We start from the raw sequence: 19,108 nt of genomic DNA on the forward strand, positions 1-19,108 counted from the left end.
TGGTCTGGGTGGAAGGCGCCGCGTGAGGCGGGGAGGCGGGGGGAAATGAATGGGCGGCAGAGCGCTTGAGGCGGGGAAATGCCGCCTGGGCGAGAGGTGCCGCTTTTTTCGATTGCTGCTGTGCAGGGGGGCGGGGGAGGGGAAGGAGGGCGGGTGCGTTTGCTGCGCCCCCCAGCGTGCTGGTGAGGGAGAGGAGCGAGCTTGAGGACGAGGCGAAATGTGCCGCCGTGGCTGCCGTGCGAGGGAGGGGGGGGGAGGCTGGGAGCGGGGGGGGATGCGGGAGGGGGAAATGCGGGGGAGGGAGGGAGGGAGGAAGGGAGGGAGGCGGTTGGAGGTGGGCGGGGTGTGCTGCTGCACCACCCGCCGGCGTGCTGGTGAGGGAGAGGAGTTAGGGAGGTGAGGCGAAGGCATAATGTGCCGCGATGGCTGCCGTGCGGGGGAGGGAGGGGGGGGGAGGCGGTTGGAGTTGGGCGGGGAGCGCTGCTGCACCACCCGCCGGCGTGCTGGTGAGGGAGAGGAGGGAGGGAGGTGAGGAGAAGGCGAAATGCGCCGCGATGGCCGCCGTGCGGGGGAGCGGGAATGGGAGGGAGGGGGAGGGGGAGGGTTGGAGGAGGGGGGGGGTTGGAGGTGGGCGGGGTGCGCTGCTGCGCCACCCGCCGGCGTGCTGGTGAGGGAGAGGAGGGAGGGAGGTGGGGAGAAGGCATAATGTGCCGCGATGGCTGCCGTGCGGGGGGGTAGGAGGTGGGCGAGGTGCGTTGAAGCACCCGCCAGCGAAGGCAAAATGCGCCGCAATGGCTGCCGTGCAAGGGAGGGGGGGGAGGCTAGGAGCGGGGGGGGGGGAGGCTGGGAGCCGGGGCGGGGGGGAGGCTGGGAGCAGGGGGGGGAAGCGGGGGAGGGGAGGAGGGAAGGTGGTGGGGAGAAGGCGAGGTACTGGCCAGTGCCTGCCTGTGAACGAGAGCTGAGGGAACGTACGAGGCTTGCGTCGGCCGGCGTGAAGGTGAGGGAGGGAGGAGGGCCGAGCGCTCCGTGTGGAGGTAGGCCAGGTAGGCTGCAAACGGGTCGGCCTTCTGGCCCATTTTGAAAAAGGGACGCCCGTGGCCGTAAGGACGCGCTGTGAACCGATGACCGTCTAGTCTGATGTTGCTTGCGGGGGCGGGGCTTGCCCCTGCGGACGGCCGCCAACGCTCCTTGGCGAGAGGTGGTGGTCCTGTTGTTCTTCTTGGCACGGCTGGGCTGAGGGAAGCAAACGTTCGTTATCCGCGCTGGTCCCCCTCCAGGAGAGAACCAGGGAAGAGAACGCTTTCTCCCATTCCTGACAACAGACGTCCAGGAGCGGCCCGGAGTGGGATTCGAACAGCGGGGTCCGTTGGGAACCAGTTTGTCCAGCCTGGACTGCAGCAGCGACTTCCTCCGGAGGACATCCTTCAGGACTCCCTCGATGGTCTCGAGCTCGGACCTTAAGGTGACCAGTTCGGAATCATCTGAGGTAAGTGGCGACATCTAAGGAGAGAGAAATAACTGCCAGTACACAGTCCAATAGATAGATACTGGTGTTTGTTGTTTAGCCAAGGGCTAAGTGGTTAGCAGCGGCTAGAAAGGCTACTTACACACCTGGACTCCGAAAGGAGTCCAGTGCGTTGATCAGATGTTGTAGATATTATAGATGTACAGGTAGGATGCGATCCAGAGCGGTACTTACACACAAGGGTCCCGATAGGGACCCACTGCGTTGAACGGGTCTAGCAGGGGTACACAGTTGTACCGGTGTCGCATGATGACGAGTGAATTCAGTCGTTATTGATGGTGATCTGGGAGAGGTGGTTCTGGAGCACCAGAGGTGCGTTGAAGCACCTGCCAGCGTGCTGGTGAGGGAGCGGGGGAAACTGGACGGTGGGCGGAAGGCAAAATGCGCCGCAATGGCTGCCGTGCGGGGGAGGGGGTTGGAGGTGGGCCGGCGCACGAGGCGTGCGCCGGCCGGCGTGAGGGGAAGGGAAGGGGGGGGGGGAGAATGCATAGAACGATTAAATGCATGGAACAATTAAATGCATGGAACGCTTAAATGCATGGAATGCTTAAAGCATGAAACGCTTAAATGCATAGAATGATTAAAGCATGGAACGCTTAAATGCGCGTGACAAATTAAATGCAAGGAACAATTAAATGCACATAACAAATTAAATGCATGGAACAATTAAATGAGTGGAACGCTTAAATGCATGGAAAGCTTGGGGGGGGGGCTTAAAGCATGGAACGCTTAAATGCATGGAACGCTTAAATGCGCCTGACAAATTAAATGCATGGAGCAATTAAATGCATGGAGCAATTAAATGCATGGAATGCTTAAATGCATGGAACGCTTAAATGCGCGTGACAAATTAAATGCATGGAACAATTAAATGCATGGAACGCTTAAATGCATGGAACGCTTAGATGCATAGAACGATTAAATGCATGAAACAGTAAAGACTGAACAGTGTCAATGTGTTGGAATAGTGTAACTAGAGCGACCTCCAATGTGGTATTGATGGCTGGAGGTGTTGTTTAGAAGAGCTTGTCTTCTGCGGCGTTCGGGGAGAACTACTGAGGTGATAGACAATGGCTAGAAACACTTGAACGCTTAAGTGAAAGATCTTTAGTAATTTAGAGGGCATGTCAAATGAACATGTGTTAATGTAGACCTATGAGGCCAGCATGATACAGAAGTTATGGGCTGGAGCTCAACAGATGCTACTGGCAATTAAAATGTAAACAGATTAATACTCATACTTACCTCATACTCACCTATGAGAGAACGCTGTGGTCAATGAATTGGAGCAATTGATAGCAAAATAGCCGATCTACAAGTGCAGTACTCGTAACCTGTGTTTGTCTATCGTGAAGCAGAACAAATTTGGATTTGCGAGCAGCCAAATCAAACAGGTAGTGAAACAGTCGCAGGTGTATTTATACTGTGGTGATTGCAGTGTGGATTGGCTGAGAGATAAGCAGCGCAGCTGAACTTGGTAAGGTGATTGCCTTATCAAGTTGAGCAGAGGTTGAGCAGAGGGAGGTCTCTACTCCTGAACATGCGTTGAATACAACTACATTAATGGTAACTTAGCAGCGTCCGGCAGCTGTCATAAATGAAACCAACAGCAGCCCTTACTGTATTATAACGACCGTGTCAAATCTATTGGCTTTGAACAAATTAGTTTTAATTACATTTTTTAGCAGAAAAACTGATGAACATCCGGCACTTAGAAATACCCCAAATGGGCAGAATCAACCTTTTATCCCACGTGGAATAGAATTAAACTTAAACTCAGAAGCTTGTCCCATCTTTGTCTTGACATCCAATCATAAATATTGAAAATTAAACTGTGGCATAGTATAATCGCAATAACACTCTCAAGGTCGCTTTATACTGTGAGATATTACACTGGTCTGCTTCTGTATGACTGCACACCAGTATCTCATAGTATAGTAGTTTAACAAATGGACCCGTGGAGGCAATTCATTTACACAATGGGTCACGATGCGGCGAGTTGTGAGCTTGTTTTCAGCCTCGTATGAAGACATATTATTGGGCTTAAATGGTTAACACAGTTGAATGACGTTTTTAACATCTAAAATATGTTTGTTCTAGGAGCGCCCAAAGAGTGCAGTCTTCCCAGCGGAGGCGAAGTCGAAGATGAGCGTAGAGGAGCAGAATGAACGCATCCGCAGAAACCAGAGCAGCTCTGTGAGGGACAAGAGGCGCAGTCTGAACCTGTCCACCAATTACAAAGTGGTACGTTAGACCAGCTTCAACACAATTGTGAATGTGGATTGAATGCTTTGTATCTATTATCCTAATGTGGAATTATTTTAGCTTTTGCTGCTGTATTGGAGTTAAAACACGCACACACGTGTGCACGCACACACACACACACACACACACATATACTGTACACACGCGCAGATCCCAGTACATTCTTTCCAGTTCAAAAAGCACAATTCCTGCTGGAGAACTGGTAAAGGTGTAATTATGCAATGTATGTCATAGACATACATAAAATAAACATACTTTGAAACAAGCTGACGACAAGCATGTTATGGTGTGTGTGTGTGTGTGTGTGTGTGTGTGTGTGTGTGTGTGTGTGTGTGTGTGTGTGTGTGTGTGTGTGTGTGTGTGTGTGTGTGTGTGTGTGTGTGTTATGCAATGTATGTCATAGACATACATAAACATACTTTGAAACAAGCTGACGACAAGCATGTTATGGTGTGTGTGTGCGCGCCCGTGCGTGCGTGCGTGCGTGCGTGGGTGCGAAAACTTGGAAGGCATTATACAACAACTGAAATCCTCCTGCTGCCTTGATATTCTGCCAACAGGCTTTTTCAAAACATGTCCAAATTGCATGGGCTCAGATATTCTACAAATTGTCAACACATCTCTTTTGTCAGGCTGCTTCCCACAGGCCCTAAAAACTGCATCAAGCCACTCTTAAAAAAGAATAAACTAGATCAGGGGTAGGCAACCTTAGGCACGGGTGCCAACATTGGCACAGGGGAGGGTAATCACTGGCACACTGGCATAAGTGTGAGAGAGAATTTGATTAAAATAAAATATAAAACAAAAATTAAGCCCCCTCATTACATCCTTCTACATTCATTCAAACTCTGAACTCTGACTGGGGAGGGGGTCTGGGTTATTGTTCTGAGTCTAATGATCATTACAATGTCCTGATGAAAGAAAATGTATGTATATGGACAGTCAAAATCTGCTGAAAATATAAAAAAGGTATGTGGTGTCATAATTAAACTTAATGTTGACATGGCACACTGACTATATAGAAAATAAAAACATGGTACTTCATGTCAAAAAGGTTGCTGACTCCTGATCTTGATGAATAATGAACAATTATAGGCCCATATCAAGCCCCTTTTTAAGTAAGATAATTGACAAAGCTGTATTTCAACAACTGAACAACTTCTTAGGACTAAACAATGGCTTTGATATCTTCCAATCAGGATTTCAACCACACCACAGCACTGAGACTGCTCTTGTTAAAGGTAGGGTAAGTGATATTTTTAGGTTAAAACAAAATGGTTTTTGTTTAGTTTTTTTGCGTGAAAAAGTCAAAGCCTCATATTCTGATAGTAACCATTGTGATAGAATGTTTGTTCAGTAACAGGGGTCCTCCAGTCTCCCCAGCTCTTTAATAAACCAGCCTGATCTCCAGAGAATACCGTAACATTGCACGGAACGAGTGCACTTCATTCCGTGGATAGTCGCCTCGGAACTCCCAAATTGCGTGCATATGTACGGCGAGTCCCACGGTGGGCGTAACCAGTCGCAACACGGAAAAACCCGGAAGCAGAGCAGTCCGCACAATAAAATTTACGATTCTGTGCCTATCGGTACATAACTCAAACGGCGCTGAGTAGGCACAGGCGAATGTCCCACCGTTCAGGACGGCAACTCGGTCGCCTTAGCTCCCTCGGTGGTCCTTCACGGGGGGACAATTCGCCTGTGACTGCGCGCCTCCGAAATGGTTTTGTCACAAAGGCAGCGCCGTACCATATGCACGCAATTCGGGAGTTCCGAGGCGGCTATCCACGGAATGAAGTGCACTCGTTCCGTGCAATGTTACGGTAATCTCTGGAGATCGGGTTGAATAAACAGTAAATACATTTCCAGGTTGGCTGCCAATTTCAGCCAATCAGGAGAGAGTACCCATTCATCAGCTTCAATGTTATAGTGTTCTAGTGTCAGTTTTGTCTGCTGATTTCTTTGTGTCATCACTTTCAACTTCACTTGTTTATCCTGCATCCTGTATGAGTTCTCTCCCCTGACTGGATAAAATGTTTATCCCAACCTGAACATGCATTTTCTGTTCACTTAAGAGCTGGAGAGACAGGGAGACCCCTGTTACTGAACAAACACTTTATAGCAATGATTACTATCAAACTAAAGAGCTATTTAACTCTTGTTTTAATCAAACAATATCACTTACCCTACCTTTAAAGTCTTCAATGGGCTATTATTAGACTTGACTTATTCATAGGCTCTCAACATATTACTGCACAGACTGGAAAACTGGATGGGACCTTATGGCACAGCGCTAAACTGGTTTGAATCATACTTAATGGACATGGACTACTTTGTGTCTATAGGGAATTACAGATCTCAGCGGACAAAAATAAGATGCAGGGTTCTGCAAGGCTCCATTCTGGGACCTCTGCTGTTCAACATCTACCGTACATGTTCCCACTGGCACAGATTATGGAAAACAACAACATAATGCTACCATGGTTATGCAGACTACACACGCATTTGCATAACCGTATCATCACACCGTGTGTGTGTGTGTGTGTGTGTGTGTGTGTGTGTGTGTCCAGGTTCGGAGGCGGCTCACAGCTCACGAGGTGGACATCAAGGACCTGGAAGCAGCAGTCCGTGGCGAGGGGGTGGAGTCCCCCAGGCAAGAGATCGCACGGCTTAGACGGTTACAGATTGAGCCGGAAAACTATGCCATGGACATCAACAAAGAGGTGAAACAAGGGCCGCTTAAGCCTGATTTACAGCCGATCTGCAAGCTCACAATGTGTCACATTACGCTATTTTTGGTTCAGTATTAGCTGAGAAGGTGAGGTGGATGTGCTGGGGAGGTTTTCACAGATATTATTGCAATAGATAATTCTGACTTAAAGGCAGAGTGGCCTTGTGGCCAGAAAGGACACAGAGAGGAGAGGACACGAGTTTGACCCCTGCCCTACTGCATACATGCATACTGTATACAGTAATTTTAAGCAACACCCTGAATCTCTGAGCTGTTCACTCATGGTAAAACGTGTGTGTCAGCTAAAATATAAAGGCTTTTTCTCTCTCTCTTTCAAACCCAACATGGTCAAGGCAGATGACCTGGTTCTGCTTGAGGGTTCTTCCTGTTAAAGGGGACTTTTTCATAATCCTCATAACGCCATTCAGGGCAGATTGGATATAACAATAGTTATGTACGTTTTGTAGGAAATGTGCGTGCTGGAACTATTTTGCATTGACAAGAAATGTGCCAAGAAATGTGCTGCCAAGAAATGCACAATAAAAAATGTATTTGAAGCAATACAATCTATAAGAAATCATGAAGAACAAATCAAACTAACCAAACATATGTATTTATTTTTTTCATTTATCATTTTGTTAGATAAGATAAGATAAACCTTTATTGATCTCTGGAGGGAAATTCAGGTGTCATAGCAGCAACAGCTGTTAACAGCACCAAAGCACTTTTATGTCTGTCGACACATGCAATTTTTGCATTTTTATTGCATGATGTATGTGATGTGTCAGATCATTGAACCAATTTAATGTCAATAAATGAATAAATCAAACAAACCAAATAAGATTGTTAAGCTTTGTCTGTATGGCTGTCTAAGGATCCTGGAGGGACATTTTGTTGTCAATGTAGCAACACCTTTTAACAGCTGTTATTAACAATGGCTGTACATGCCATTCCAACAAAGCACTCTCATGTGTTTCCTCACAGGCAATGTTACCATCCGTAGGGAGCTTGTGTAACTGTGTAACTTTCTGCAGCCTAAACTAGACACCAGTTTCATTACTAAATCTGGCCTACGGTATTTTGAGAATAGCAAGTCACGAAAGAAACCATTTAAAATCTCACAGTCAAATATTCGTGACAAAATTGCATTACATTGTTTTATCTACGTATTCATTTGTGCATGTGTGTGCGCGCTTAGTGTGTCTGTGTCATGTTGTGCATATGTGTGTTTATATATGTATTCCTGCTGTTTTCAGCTGATGGCCCCAGAAAAGGTATTGATTCCTGAGCGTTACCTTGAGGTGGACGTGGACACCACTCCTCTAAGCCCAGAGGAGCAGAAGGAGAAGCAGAAGAAAGTAGAGAGGATCAAGACCCTCATTGCCAAATCAAAGTATGTGTTTCACAACTATTCCAGTGTTACTGTAATTTTAAACTGAAGTGTGTGTGTGCGTGCGTGCGTGCGTGCGTGCGTGCGTGCGTGCGTGCGTGCGTGCGGCCGGGCGGGCATCTGATAAGAAAAGTCTACTTGTCACTATATCACTATTGGTTTTAAGTTGTGTTTTGCAGGCTACTTGAGGAAGTTATGTTATTATTTAAGGTACTAAGCATCAAGTAAGTGATTGACTGCTTTCACTTCCCATTATTACCAAATAAAACTACAACTAAAATACAAACCAGAATGTGGTGAAATACCTCAATCTAAACTAAAGCATATGGTACTGGATATAGGATAGCAGGTTAGAGTTAAGGTTGTATGTACAGCATGTCATGTTAACAGTGATCAAATCAACAGTGATGATTAACCACTTAAACCCCAGCATCCGTATTGTGGGGAAAGCTTTCGCTGAAAATAGCTAAACTCCTTTGGGTGCTCTGTTTGGGGTTTCCCCTCACTGCCCTCTGCTCTCTAAATTGGAAAAGGATGTTTTGGCTTTTGTCACTCTATTGGCTAGGAGACTCATTTTAATTCATTGGAAATCACCTACTTCCCCCTCTCACACTCATTGGATAAGAGACATCTTGCACGGTCTAAAACTAGAAAAGATAAGATTCTCATTGATTGGTTCCTCCAGTAAGTTTGAGAAGGTATAGGGTCCATTCTTTCAATTTGTCCGGAATTTGAATCCGTCTCTGATTGGGGATACGGATACGTGAGTCTGGTGGAACGTTGATATGATTGGCTTGCTGTGGTGGGGATGTTGTGCTGTAATGCGGATTTTAGATATGTACTGATTGACTGATGTTGTTTTGTTTTGTTTTGTTCTGTCTGTGTATTTTTATTTAACCTGTATTTCCTGTATGTTTTTGGGTGATAATTCAATCTGTTTATTGTCTCCGCCAGGCCGAAAGGCATGGCGAGAGAGTATGTTTTACCCCTTGTCCGTCCGTCCTCTGTGTGTGTGTCCGTGTGTCCCGTGTGTCCATCTGTCTGTGAACAGCTAATCTCCGGCACCGTTGGCCCGCTCGCTGTGAAACTGTGCACACACCACTCCCTGGATGCCAATTCAGAACCTCTGCCCCATTTTTCACATGGGCCTGTTATAGCGCCACCAGGAGGGCCGATTTGTGCAAAACATTTGTTTTTATATTACTCCTACAGATTTTATCCAAACATCACGCAAATCGGTACACAGTATCTCTATAGTCATGTGATCAACATAGATCTGTCCGATTTTCCATATTCCATCCTGATTGGCTAGGATTGGCTTCGAAAGTTTGAAGGATTGGTTTGTTTTGAACAAAATGCCTCAAATCATCTACGCAGCATGCGATTTCCGTGAAATTGTGCACGCACATTCCCACTAGGCTGAGGAAGAAATGCCACTTGAAAATGTTCAAATCAGCCACATGGTGGCGCTATAACAGGCCGATTTGCGTTTTTACCTATAACTGCACCGATCTGCGTGAAACTTTGCACGCACTCTCCCTAGAGGCCAAGGAAAAACCTTTGCCATGCATTTTTCACATCTGCCTTTTAGAGCGCCACCAGGAGGCTGACTTTTGTAAAACAAATGTTTTGCTATTACTCCCTTCAGAATCTGTCAAAACATCACGCAAATCGGTACAACAGTATCTCTATAGTCATGTGATCAAGATGGAAGTGTCCGATATTTCATATTCCATCCTAATTGGCTAACATTGGCTTCCAAAGTTTGCTGGATAGGTCCGTTTGAACAAAATGCCTCAAATCATGAACGCAACGATTTCTGTGAAATTTTGCACACATATTCCCACTAGGCCGAGGAAAAAATGCCACCCTTTTCACATTGGCCTGTTATAGCGCCACCAGGAGGCCACAATAACCTACCTGACCTGGCGGAGACCTGTGCTCCGAGGAGCATTTTTTCTAGTTGTAATTTTGTATTTGATGGATTGCACTGGAGAAAGCTTTTACGTGTCTGTTCAAGTACCAACTTTTGATGTTGAATGCTTCTGTGGAAAATCCAATAAGCAAAGTTTAGATCGACAAGCTCACAATGCGTTGCGTTGCATTGTGAGCTTGTCGATCGGCTATTTCAGCGAAAGCTGAAGTACTGAGCCCTTAGGAACTCTGGTTACCCATATAGGGTTTAAGTGCTTAAATTGGTTATTTGTCTCCTCTCCTCTCCTCTCCTCTCCTCTCCTCTCCTCTCCTCTCCTCTCCTCTCCTCTCCTCTCCTCTCCTCTCCTCTCCTCTCCTCTCCTCTCCTCTCCTCTCCCTCTCCTCTCCTCTCCTCCCCTCCCCTCTCCTCTCCTCTCCAGTTTGCAGAACGTGGTCCCTCTGCTGGACGGCCCATCGGAGGGCAGCAGTGTTCAGGTCAACTGTGAGCAGCAGCTCCAGGAGCAGGAGAAGCGCATTGAGATCTCGTGCGCCCTGGCCGCCGAGGCCTCGCGACGCAGTCGCCTGCTCTCCGGTGAGGATGTCCTCCTCCACGCCACCACCCCCTCCACCACCACCACCAAGCCCAAACCCTCAGCAGTCCCCCCCCGTACCGAGGGGCCACGGCCATGTTGAACGGGCCACGCTGCTCTGGCATTCAAACACCCCCCCCCACCCCTCATTTTGTCTTTGCCTCAAAACAACAGCTACCTCAGAACACATATTATGTTTTTCCACACATTACACAGTAAAATCCTTAGTGTACAGTAAATGTAACACTGAGGATCTTATTTTGTAGCTGCATAATTCATTCAAAGCCAAATTCTAACTTGGGGTATGTGTGTGTAAAGTTTAAGTGTTGAGTCAGTGACTGAAAGATTAAAAAGCTAACAAAGACATTTCATGCACAGACCCAGTTAGGATGTGGGACATCTTCCACTTTGTCCAATACAGTCACCAGATGCAAGTGGTCACAAAGAATTGCGGCGACGACGTCCATAAAACACATATACTGCAGCTGTCATTGAATTATCACTTGAATCCTTGGTGACCTTCATTTTCACTTTTTGATGAATGAGATCCATTACTAAACTGTCACTGTTACATTCCAATACAACACTGCAACTCTTCTCTGCGGGACAACTCCACCAAAGCATGCTCTGAATCGTGTGTGTGTGTGTGAGAGAGAGAGAGAGAGAGAGAGAGAGAGAGAGAGAGAGAGCGAGAGCGAGAGCGAGAGAGAGAGAGAGAGAGAGAGAGCACTATTACACACATTTCACGAAAGTATATTATTCAGTCTATACGCCGACTATGCTACTCATAGTTCCAGTCAGCCTATTTGATCTGTTAAACTGGCATGACCAAACATCTGTATAATAGATGAAATGACACAAAATTAAAAAAAAATCCCTGACTGATGAACATTACAGCAGTGGTTCCAGGCAGCACCACCTAACCAATACAGGCCCACGTTTCTGCTCTGAAAAGTAATGCTTATTTATTATTCTGTGTTGCTTATATAATTTAGAAAACATTTAATTAAATTCCAAATAACTGTCTGCTAGAATGTGATTAATAGCTGTAAGGATTATTAACAGTCATTGTTCTACATTTATGTGTAATAAAGGGAAAGAACACAAATAATTCTTTAACAACATTTATTCAGGCCTGGGGAGCTTTTAGAAATAATGCATGTTTGTAGCCGCTATCCAATGTGTGCTAGTAAGTTCAAGGGTTAAAGGACTGGTCAGCAAACCCAGTCTACACAATACATATGTGTAGCCCCCCCCCCCCCCCCAAAAAAAAGAAAAGAAACGGGCGTTGAGAAATATCAGCGTAGATGATCCACACCCGGGGTGGAGATTTCTACCAGTAGGGGCAATATACAGTAATCATTATGCCACATCTAGGGGATGAGTGCAATATTTATGAGAAATATTTTGGAGATCTCCCCCTGGGGAGCCATGGGGGTGGGGTGATGTAGCAACACAGACTGAAATGACAGCAAGAGGCCTGTCTGATAAACAGAATTAATTACACTTCAGATAGCATGAACTGACACAAAACGCCTGCTGCGCACATAGCAGTGGAACGATGGAGTCATGGAGAAACTAAATCAAAGTTGTTCTGGCTAAGAGATGTATTTCACTCCATCCTGAGGTCATGATGTTAAATAGCCACCAGTCATCTCTTATTGAGTCATATCATTTAAGGCCACAACTTATTAGCTATTTGGGTTTAAATGTGTGTGTTAACATCCTAACCAGTTTGCGCCTAACTTAAAAGCTGTACTTATTTTTGTGTGAATACAATATAATTTTTTTCCCAATCTGTATGGTAAGAGTATGTTAATACAATATAACTTTTATAATATGTTGTGGTTGTATTTGGTCTCCCTGCTTCTATTGAGACATTTAGATCCTGTGTCTGGTTTGACACAACTGGTTGACAAGTGGTAGTACTGCCTGAAGGTCAAAATGCAACCAATTCCTCTCCTGAGCAAGCAGGCAGGCTTTATTAGCTCAGTGGTAAAAATGTCAGCACATGTGCATGTACATGTGGGTTTGAACCCGAGGTAGCACATAAAAGTAACAGAGCGCAGCTTTAAGGTACAGTTTTATTTCTTTTCAGGTAGCTCCCTAGTCTTGCATTCCCCATTTCACATTCACATTTTGTGTGTGTGTGTGTGTGTGTGTGTGTGTGTGTAGCTGCCCTTCCTTGTAAAGGTGTTCAACCTCATGTTACTTCCCCATTTACCTTGCACTGTCACTGTTCTCACGTTCTTTTATTATAATGTTTTTTTTTCTTTTTTAATTTCTCCTCATCTACACCCCCCTTACCCCTCCCACATTCCACTCTCAGCCCAGTGCGCCCCCAGTCCCCCCACCTCCCCGACCAGCCTGGCCCCTCCCCCTTCCTCTGCTGACTTCCCTGACTCTGCCCGCATCATGAAGGTGTGAGTCTGTGAAGGTGAGTCTCCCTTCCACAACACACTGCGTCCACCAATCACAACCGTTTACCCCAGTGGTTCTCAGAGTGGGGTCCATGGACCTTCAGGTTTCCTTGACAGGGTTTCCAAAGGGACCCTTACAGGTCTGTAAACTCTGAGAGTGTATAAATGGAACAAAATGGACCCATATGGGTCCATTAGTACACTCTCAGAGTTATGCTGCCCTACAAAGCCAACTACATTTTTGTGAAGTATTTATTTATCCCAAAGGTCAAATCAGCCTTGATGATTTTGGGGGATAAAGATTTAGCCTACCTCATGGACAGATACACAATTAGTGCAGTATCACTTACAGTAGGCTATATACCGGTAACCCATTTGACTGGCCCGTTGAAACACTTTAAATAATTTTTATTCTTTGTGTAGTACTGCATTTTGGCTTTGTAACTAAGGGTCCTTGAAATGAAAAAGTTTGAGAACCACTGGTTTACCCCGTTTGTCCTCTGAAGTCCTTCCCTTGACTCGCATTGCACGTTTCTCACTCTACCCTTTGGTTCTGCATGAGGCAATGCTGCTTAGTGTTTTTTTATTTATTATTATTAATAAAATAAATATGAATACAAACTTTATGAGGCTAAAAGGACCAGATACTGTAAATCAAGCATATTGGACAATGAGCAAATGATTAGTCACACCGGCTCTTGATTTTTGCATGCAGTTGCTCTGTTGTCCACCATTTCAGTTTATTTGAATGAACAGGAAATTGTAACCTGCATCTGCAATGCATCAGGATGAAGGGTTTCTCAAAGTGTCATCTGTTAAATTGAGGTAGTTTAGAGATGATGCTCTTCTAAAGCTATTCAAAATTTCTCCAGCTGTTTTTGCTGATGCCGGTGCTGTTCTGTTTACAATAAATGGCATAATATATATATACACACATACATACATACAGTATATATACTGTAGATGATGTAGATTTGACTGTAGATGACAATGTCCCCCAAAAAGGCTCAATTTGAGTCAGCTTTTCAATTCTCGTTAAAAACAAGATTCAGAGAAACACACAAACACATAGCAAAAACTGTCCTAAACTGTGGACTTTTCTCTTCTTCAACTCTCCCTGACCCTCTCTGCTCCCTGTTTCCTGCTCTCTAGCTCAAGCCTTGGCAGCTGTCAAGTTCGACGGAGCGTCTTTCTGATGATTAACTTGGACAATTCAATATTACAGATGACCCCAAAGAAACAGAAGGTTTTTTGTTTTTATATCACCCGTCATTCACTTGTGTGAGAACTGGATATGTAGATGGCAAGTTTTCAAAGGAGTTTCCCTGGAAGATGGAGACGATTATGACTCAAAAGGACAAAGAGACTGAAGATGTACTCGTCCCTTGGCCCCTTCCACTACTCATTTTACTAAACACCCTTTGCCTACTCTGCCAAAACAAAATGCAAAAAGAAGTCTGGTACAGATGCAACCACAAACAAGATTATAATAGAATTGTTTATTTATTTGAATTCAGCCTACTGTGGAAGGTCTCTCTGTTTCTCAGTGATATGTGACACTACAGAGCTAGCGTGAGGGCAGTCTCCAGAACTCTTACCAGCTTCACATGACAAAACATTTCTGGATAATTCCGCTCAGGATGGTGTCCACAAAGGAGAGATCTTCGAAGGACACCAATACATGTTCTATGCTATGACAGAGAGGGTCTGTGACCTGAGGGTTAGGACTTGTTGTGGCATGTAAGAGGACATTTAGTATGTGAGGCTACACTGGGAAAAGATCTCCAGGGAAGGAAGCAAGGGAAAGATGTCAAGAAAGAAGGGAAGAGGAACATCACAGAGGTTGACAAGTCAGACAGCAAGTGACAACAATAAGGACACTATAGAGGGACGTCTTGATGTTAAAATCCAGAGGATTATTGTGGAGCCACAGCTTGATCTCTGGGTCATCGTTGTAGACCATGTCAAATTGCAGACAGCCTTTGATCCTGTCAAGGCTAGGGGACAATTACATGGACAGAACACAAGGCTTGACCATTTTACAATAGTCCTACACGAGTGTGCACCCTCTCTCCCCATGGACGCACCCCAAGGACTCTCCTTTTGAACTCACTGTGATGCCTAACTCCAACATGTCCCCATACCCCCCAACCGCTGCACCCATTTTCACCAGAACCCACTTTCAATACCTGACTCTCTTGTAACTAGACATTGTTGTTTAGCATTAATCATAGTCTTTGAGACTTTATGTCAGTGATTGCCTAAACATATAGGTAAAATATGTTGGATATACATTTATAAATGGTAAATAGTATGTGGAAAGATGTCAGCAAAAAAAAGTGAAGTGACCTTAGGAAGTGTAAGTGTGCTAGTTGAGAATACTAGTTTGTGTAAAGATGGGCCAGCGGCTTACGATGCAGTCATTTGATAGCAGTTATGTGAATCAGATAATGTTCATCATTTTACATATCCCGACATTTCATCATAATATGCTGTGCCATAATTCTGAACCTCATACAAACTCAACAAAAAGGGTGTCAATTTAATTAAAAGTTAGTAGGGATGTAACGATACTGACGTTATTGCGATATTGCGATAACAAAAATCTCTGTATATTATTGCGGGCCTGTGACGGTATCTCCAATAGGTGAATAGGCCCATATGAGAGTGACAGCAGCAGAGTTCACAGTGATCATCACTGATCTTTACAACATTCCTCCTGTAAGAAACTTTAACAGATTTTAAATACCATGCTTTAGTCATGCTTTATTTAGCCTATACTTATTTGCGCGCCTGTTTCTCACACCAAAAGTAGCATATCTACAAGCTCAGCTCTTACAGCTGCTATTTTCGGTGTAAGACAGCGTAAATCAGGCTTTAGTCAAACAATGCAACCAGCTCTGTACCAAAAGACTAAAACTCAAGTGACAGAGCCTCAAACAAACAGACCACAGATGAGTGGATTTCACAAACTATTCAGAACTACAGTCATAGCTCATGTTATGACACACAAATGAGAAATTGAAAGTTGTGTCCAAAGGATTTCAGTTATTTCTTTCTTTTTTCTTTATCTAAATATTGTGATGAATATCGTATCATGGACTTGTTATCATGATATTATCATATCGTGAGTATTTGTTTTTAGATCGTTACATCCCTAAACATTTGTAAAGAGTGATCTGGTATTGAATTTGACCTGTAAAAATTACATTAATAATATGATTCCAAACTGCTATGAGTTCAGTTGTTACAGTAAGGTGAGATCAGAGATGGCCCTATATTACCTCAGCACAACTGATTTACAGTAGATTCCTCTCTATCCCAAGTAGCAATCTTTATTTTTGACCAGACTTTACAAGTGGGAAGATCAATCTCACTTTAATCTATTTTGTTTCTATAATTTATTGAACGAATCCCGTATGGTTTACGCCTCAGAGCCAAATATGCTGTTATTTTGTTGTGGCCCTTATTCAGAATGGCCGTCTTGGGCGCAGACGACCACAAAGTTTTGGAATGTTCTGCACTCCCCATGACCATTCCTTTGCATTCTGGTTATGGCTCTTGATAAGGAAAATGTGTTTGCCGTTCCGCCGCCGGTTCCTAGTTTAATCACAGTCGGCCCCTGGGCACAGACACCCCTTACTCCCCCAACAATGTCCGGTCGTGTTCCCCTTTTAGCTGTTTTCCCTCACACATCTATGAAGGGGCCCGGTAGGAGATGGACCTCTATGAAGAGATATGTATGTATACAGATTCAAAGCTACTGTGTTAAGTGAACTGTGGAAAGTGAACAAAAAGGGATTTGTATATTACAAAGAAAGCAGTTTATGGCTCTCACTAGGTAAAAGGAAACAAAAAAGAATATTTCTATTTTTCCTTTTTTTTTTCTTTTTGAGAAAGGGAATAATAAGGTCATAAGAGGCAGTACATATTTTTTTAGATGCATGGGTATTTGATGACAAATACGAGGTTTCAGCCGAAAGGTTAGATTTTTAAACACTTAATTCCACAATGTTAAGCATTTTTCACAAGTAAGTGGGAGAGATGACTATTGCCGAGATATTTTTTTAATTTATTGCTTTTGAGCATTGTCTTGAAGGCCCAGAATATACGTATTTTTGGAACAATTGGCATCGGAGGCGTTGAGCAATGCAAAACAGCCAAGTAAGCCGTGTCCAATATTTGATAAAAGATGTAGCATTTATGGCTAATGGGAATAAAGAAACATTTAGCACATTGGTCAATGTACATAATATTTCCAATTTCGATTACAATATACCTTAATATCAATATTAACTGTTGCTATTTGGGGAAAATTACACAGACTGCTTGAACTATGCAAACAATATTAAAAAAAATGAAAATGAGTATGCTTGCTTTAGAAAAAAAAACGAAACAAATTGCAATAAAGTGAATGTATACAAATAATGTCTTTCTCTAGATTATTCTGAATTCCCCACAGTATTTTGTATGTCTCGCTGTCTGGAATGACCACATTAGTACTGCTGTTATTTTAATCACATTATTGATGAGTATCACTGCCAAAAATACGGATACTACTGAGGTTAATCGTATCAAGTGGCTCCTTGATAATATCCTGCAGACTTTGTTATATCAAACTGTATGTATGTCTGAACCAATAAAGCTGAAAAGCAGAAATGGGCTGAGTTTCACTGTTTCACCTTTCTAAAGGACTGGAAGAAAAGGTACAACTTCTTCTTTGCTACCCAAAAATTGCTTTAGTCAGAATGTCTAATGGTGACCATACAAGAAACAGCCTTTACTGTAATAAGATTATATTGATTGGTATTTGGTTCACATTCAACCATAAACATTTCACATTAATTCTCATTGTAAGTAAAATGGTAATACACTCAGTAGGAGCTGTTAAATTCAATCATTTTCTTTGTCTTTCTGCCTCATATTCTAATAACTACATTATATTTGGCTGTCTTTAACAAGACACAGAAGACAAGCACATACACATATTATTTTACATGAATGTGACCAGTTCCCTGTATATTTTAAATGATGATAATTTTCTTAAAAAATGAGACTATTGTATGTGACAGGAATACTGCATCAAATTTAGTTGTCAGCCTAACTGGAATTTTAGCAACTTTTTGTCGTACTGTTGTACTTTTAAAAATGTCAATAAATATAATATAAATATATAAAAATAAATATTCAATTCAATTCAGTGACGCTAGGGTTCATATCAAGGTTCGAGGAGTTTTATTATCATTCCATATGATTAGTTGGCTACATTATACAGGGTACACCATTAATTATTGCACGCTCTTCTCGATGACAATGCTAAACGTCTCGCACTTCCATATGCATGCATGTTTTCTGAATTCAGATTGATTGATTGACTGATTAGAAGTTTATTAGTAAATAATGACATAGCTGTACTTTGGGTTGACAATTTATTTAACAATCCACTTCTCTTCTGAATCTAATGCTCCAGCAAACACAGGAGAAGAAGCCACACCAGTATTAAGGAGGTGCTGACCACGGAGGATACACAAATATTTAAAAGGAGGAGGTCGCATAGCTTATAGCCACAATGCAATACCATTTTATTTTAAAGGATAGTTTTCCTCAGGGTTTGACAAAATTGCGTACAAACATCACAGTTATAGGGAATGGGACACAGGTGAGCTACTCTACTCTATGTTCATGATTTGCAGCATTTTGTTCAAACGTTTCAAAACTTTAGATGTCAATCTTAGCCAATCAAGATGGAATATGAAAAATCCAACAGATCCATCTTGATCACATGACTATAGACATAATGTGTACCAATTTGCGTGAAATTTGCATAAAATCTGAAGGCTCAATATCAAAAAGATTGTTTTACATAAGTCGGCCTCCTGGTGGCGCTATAAAAGGCAAATTGTGAAAAATGCAGGGCAAAGGTTTTTCCTTGGCCTCTAGAGAGTGTGCATACAAAGTTTTACACAGATCGGTGCAGTTATAGGTAAAAACACGAATCGGCCTGTTATAGCGCCACCATGAGGCTGATTTGAAAAGGGCATTTCTTCCTCAGCCTAGTGGGAATGTGTGTGGAAAATTTCACGGAAATTGCAAGCTGTGTTCATGATTTGAGGCATTTTGTTCAAAACGGAGCACTCCTGCAAACTTTGGAAGCCAATTTTAGCCAATCAGGAAGGGATGAAATATGAAAAATATGAAAGATTTATTTGGTTTGATGACTATAGAGATACTGTGTACCGATTTGCGGGATGTTTGGACAAAATCTGTAGGAGT

The 19,108-nt window shown here is 43.5% G+C and overlaps 1 protein-coding gene and 1 long non-coding RNA gene across 2 annotated transcripts in view; both read left to right on the top strand.

The window, feature by feature from the left end:
* plekha6 (pleckstrin homology domain containing, family A member 6) overlaps positions 1–17,497 on the top strand; it is a 105,846-nt gene extending 88,349 nt beyond the window's left edge. The window contains 6 exon segments of the mRNA XM_080425218.1: positions 3,626–3,769; positions 6,361–6,513; positions 7,778–7,914; positions 10,266–10,417; positions 12,745–12,852; positions 13,988–17,497. Coding sequence (XP_080281344.1) covers positions 3,626–3,769; positions 6,361–6,513; positions 7,778–7,914; positions 10,266–10,417; positions 12,745–12,842 — 684 coding nt within the window. The 3' untranslated portion in view covers positions 12,843–12,852; positions 13,988–17,497.
* Positions 10,429–11,156, top strand: LOC308083083. The gene is made up of 2 exons (XR_013932969.1): positions 10,429–11,049; positions 11,117–11,156. It is a non-coding gene; the product is annotated as an uncharacterized lncRNA (long non-coding RNA).
* Positions 17,498–19,108: the final 1,611 nt, after the last annotated feature.

This window comes from Gymnoscopelus braueri (assembly GCF_963280865.1).
Source record: "Gymnoscopelus braueri genome assembly, chromosome: 3".
Classification (NCBI taxonomy): Eukaryota; Metazoa; Chordata; class Actinopteri; order Myctophiformes; family Myctophidae; genus Gymnoscopelus; species Gymnoscopelus braueri.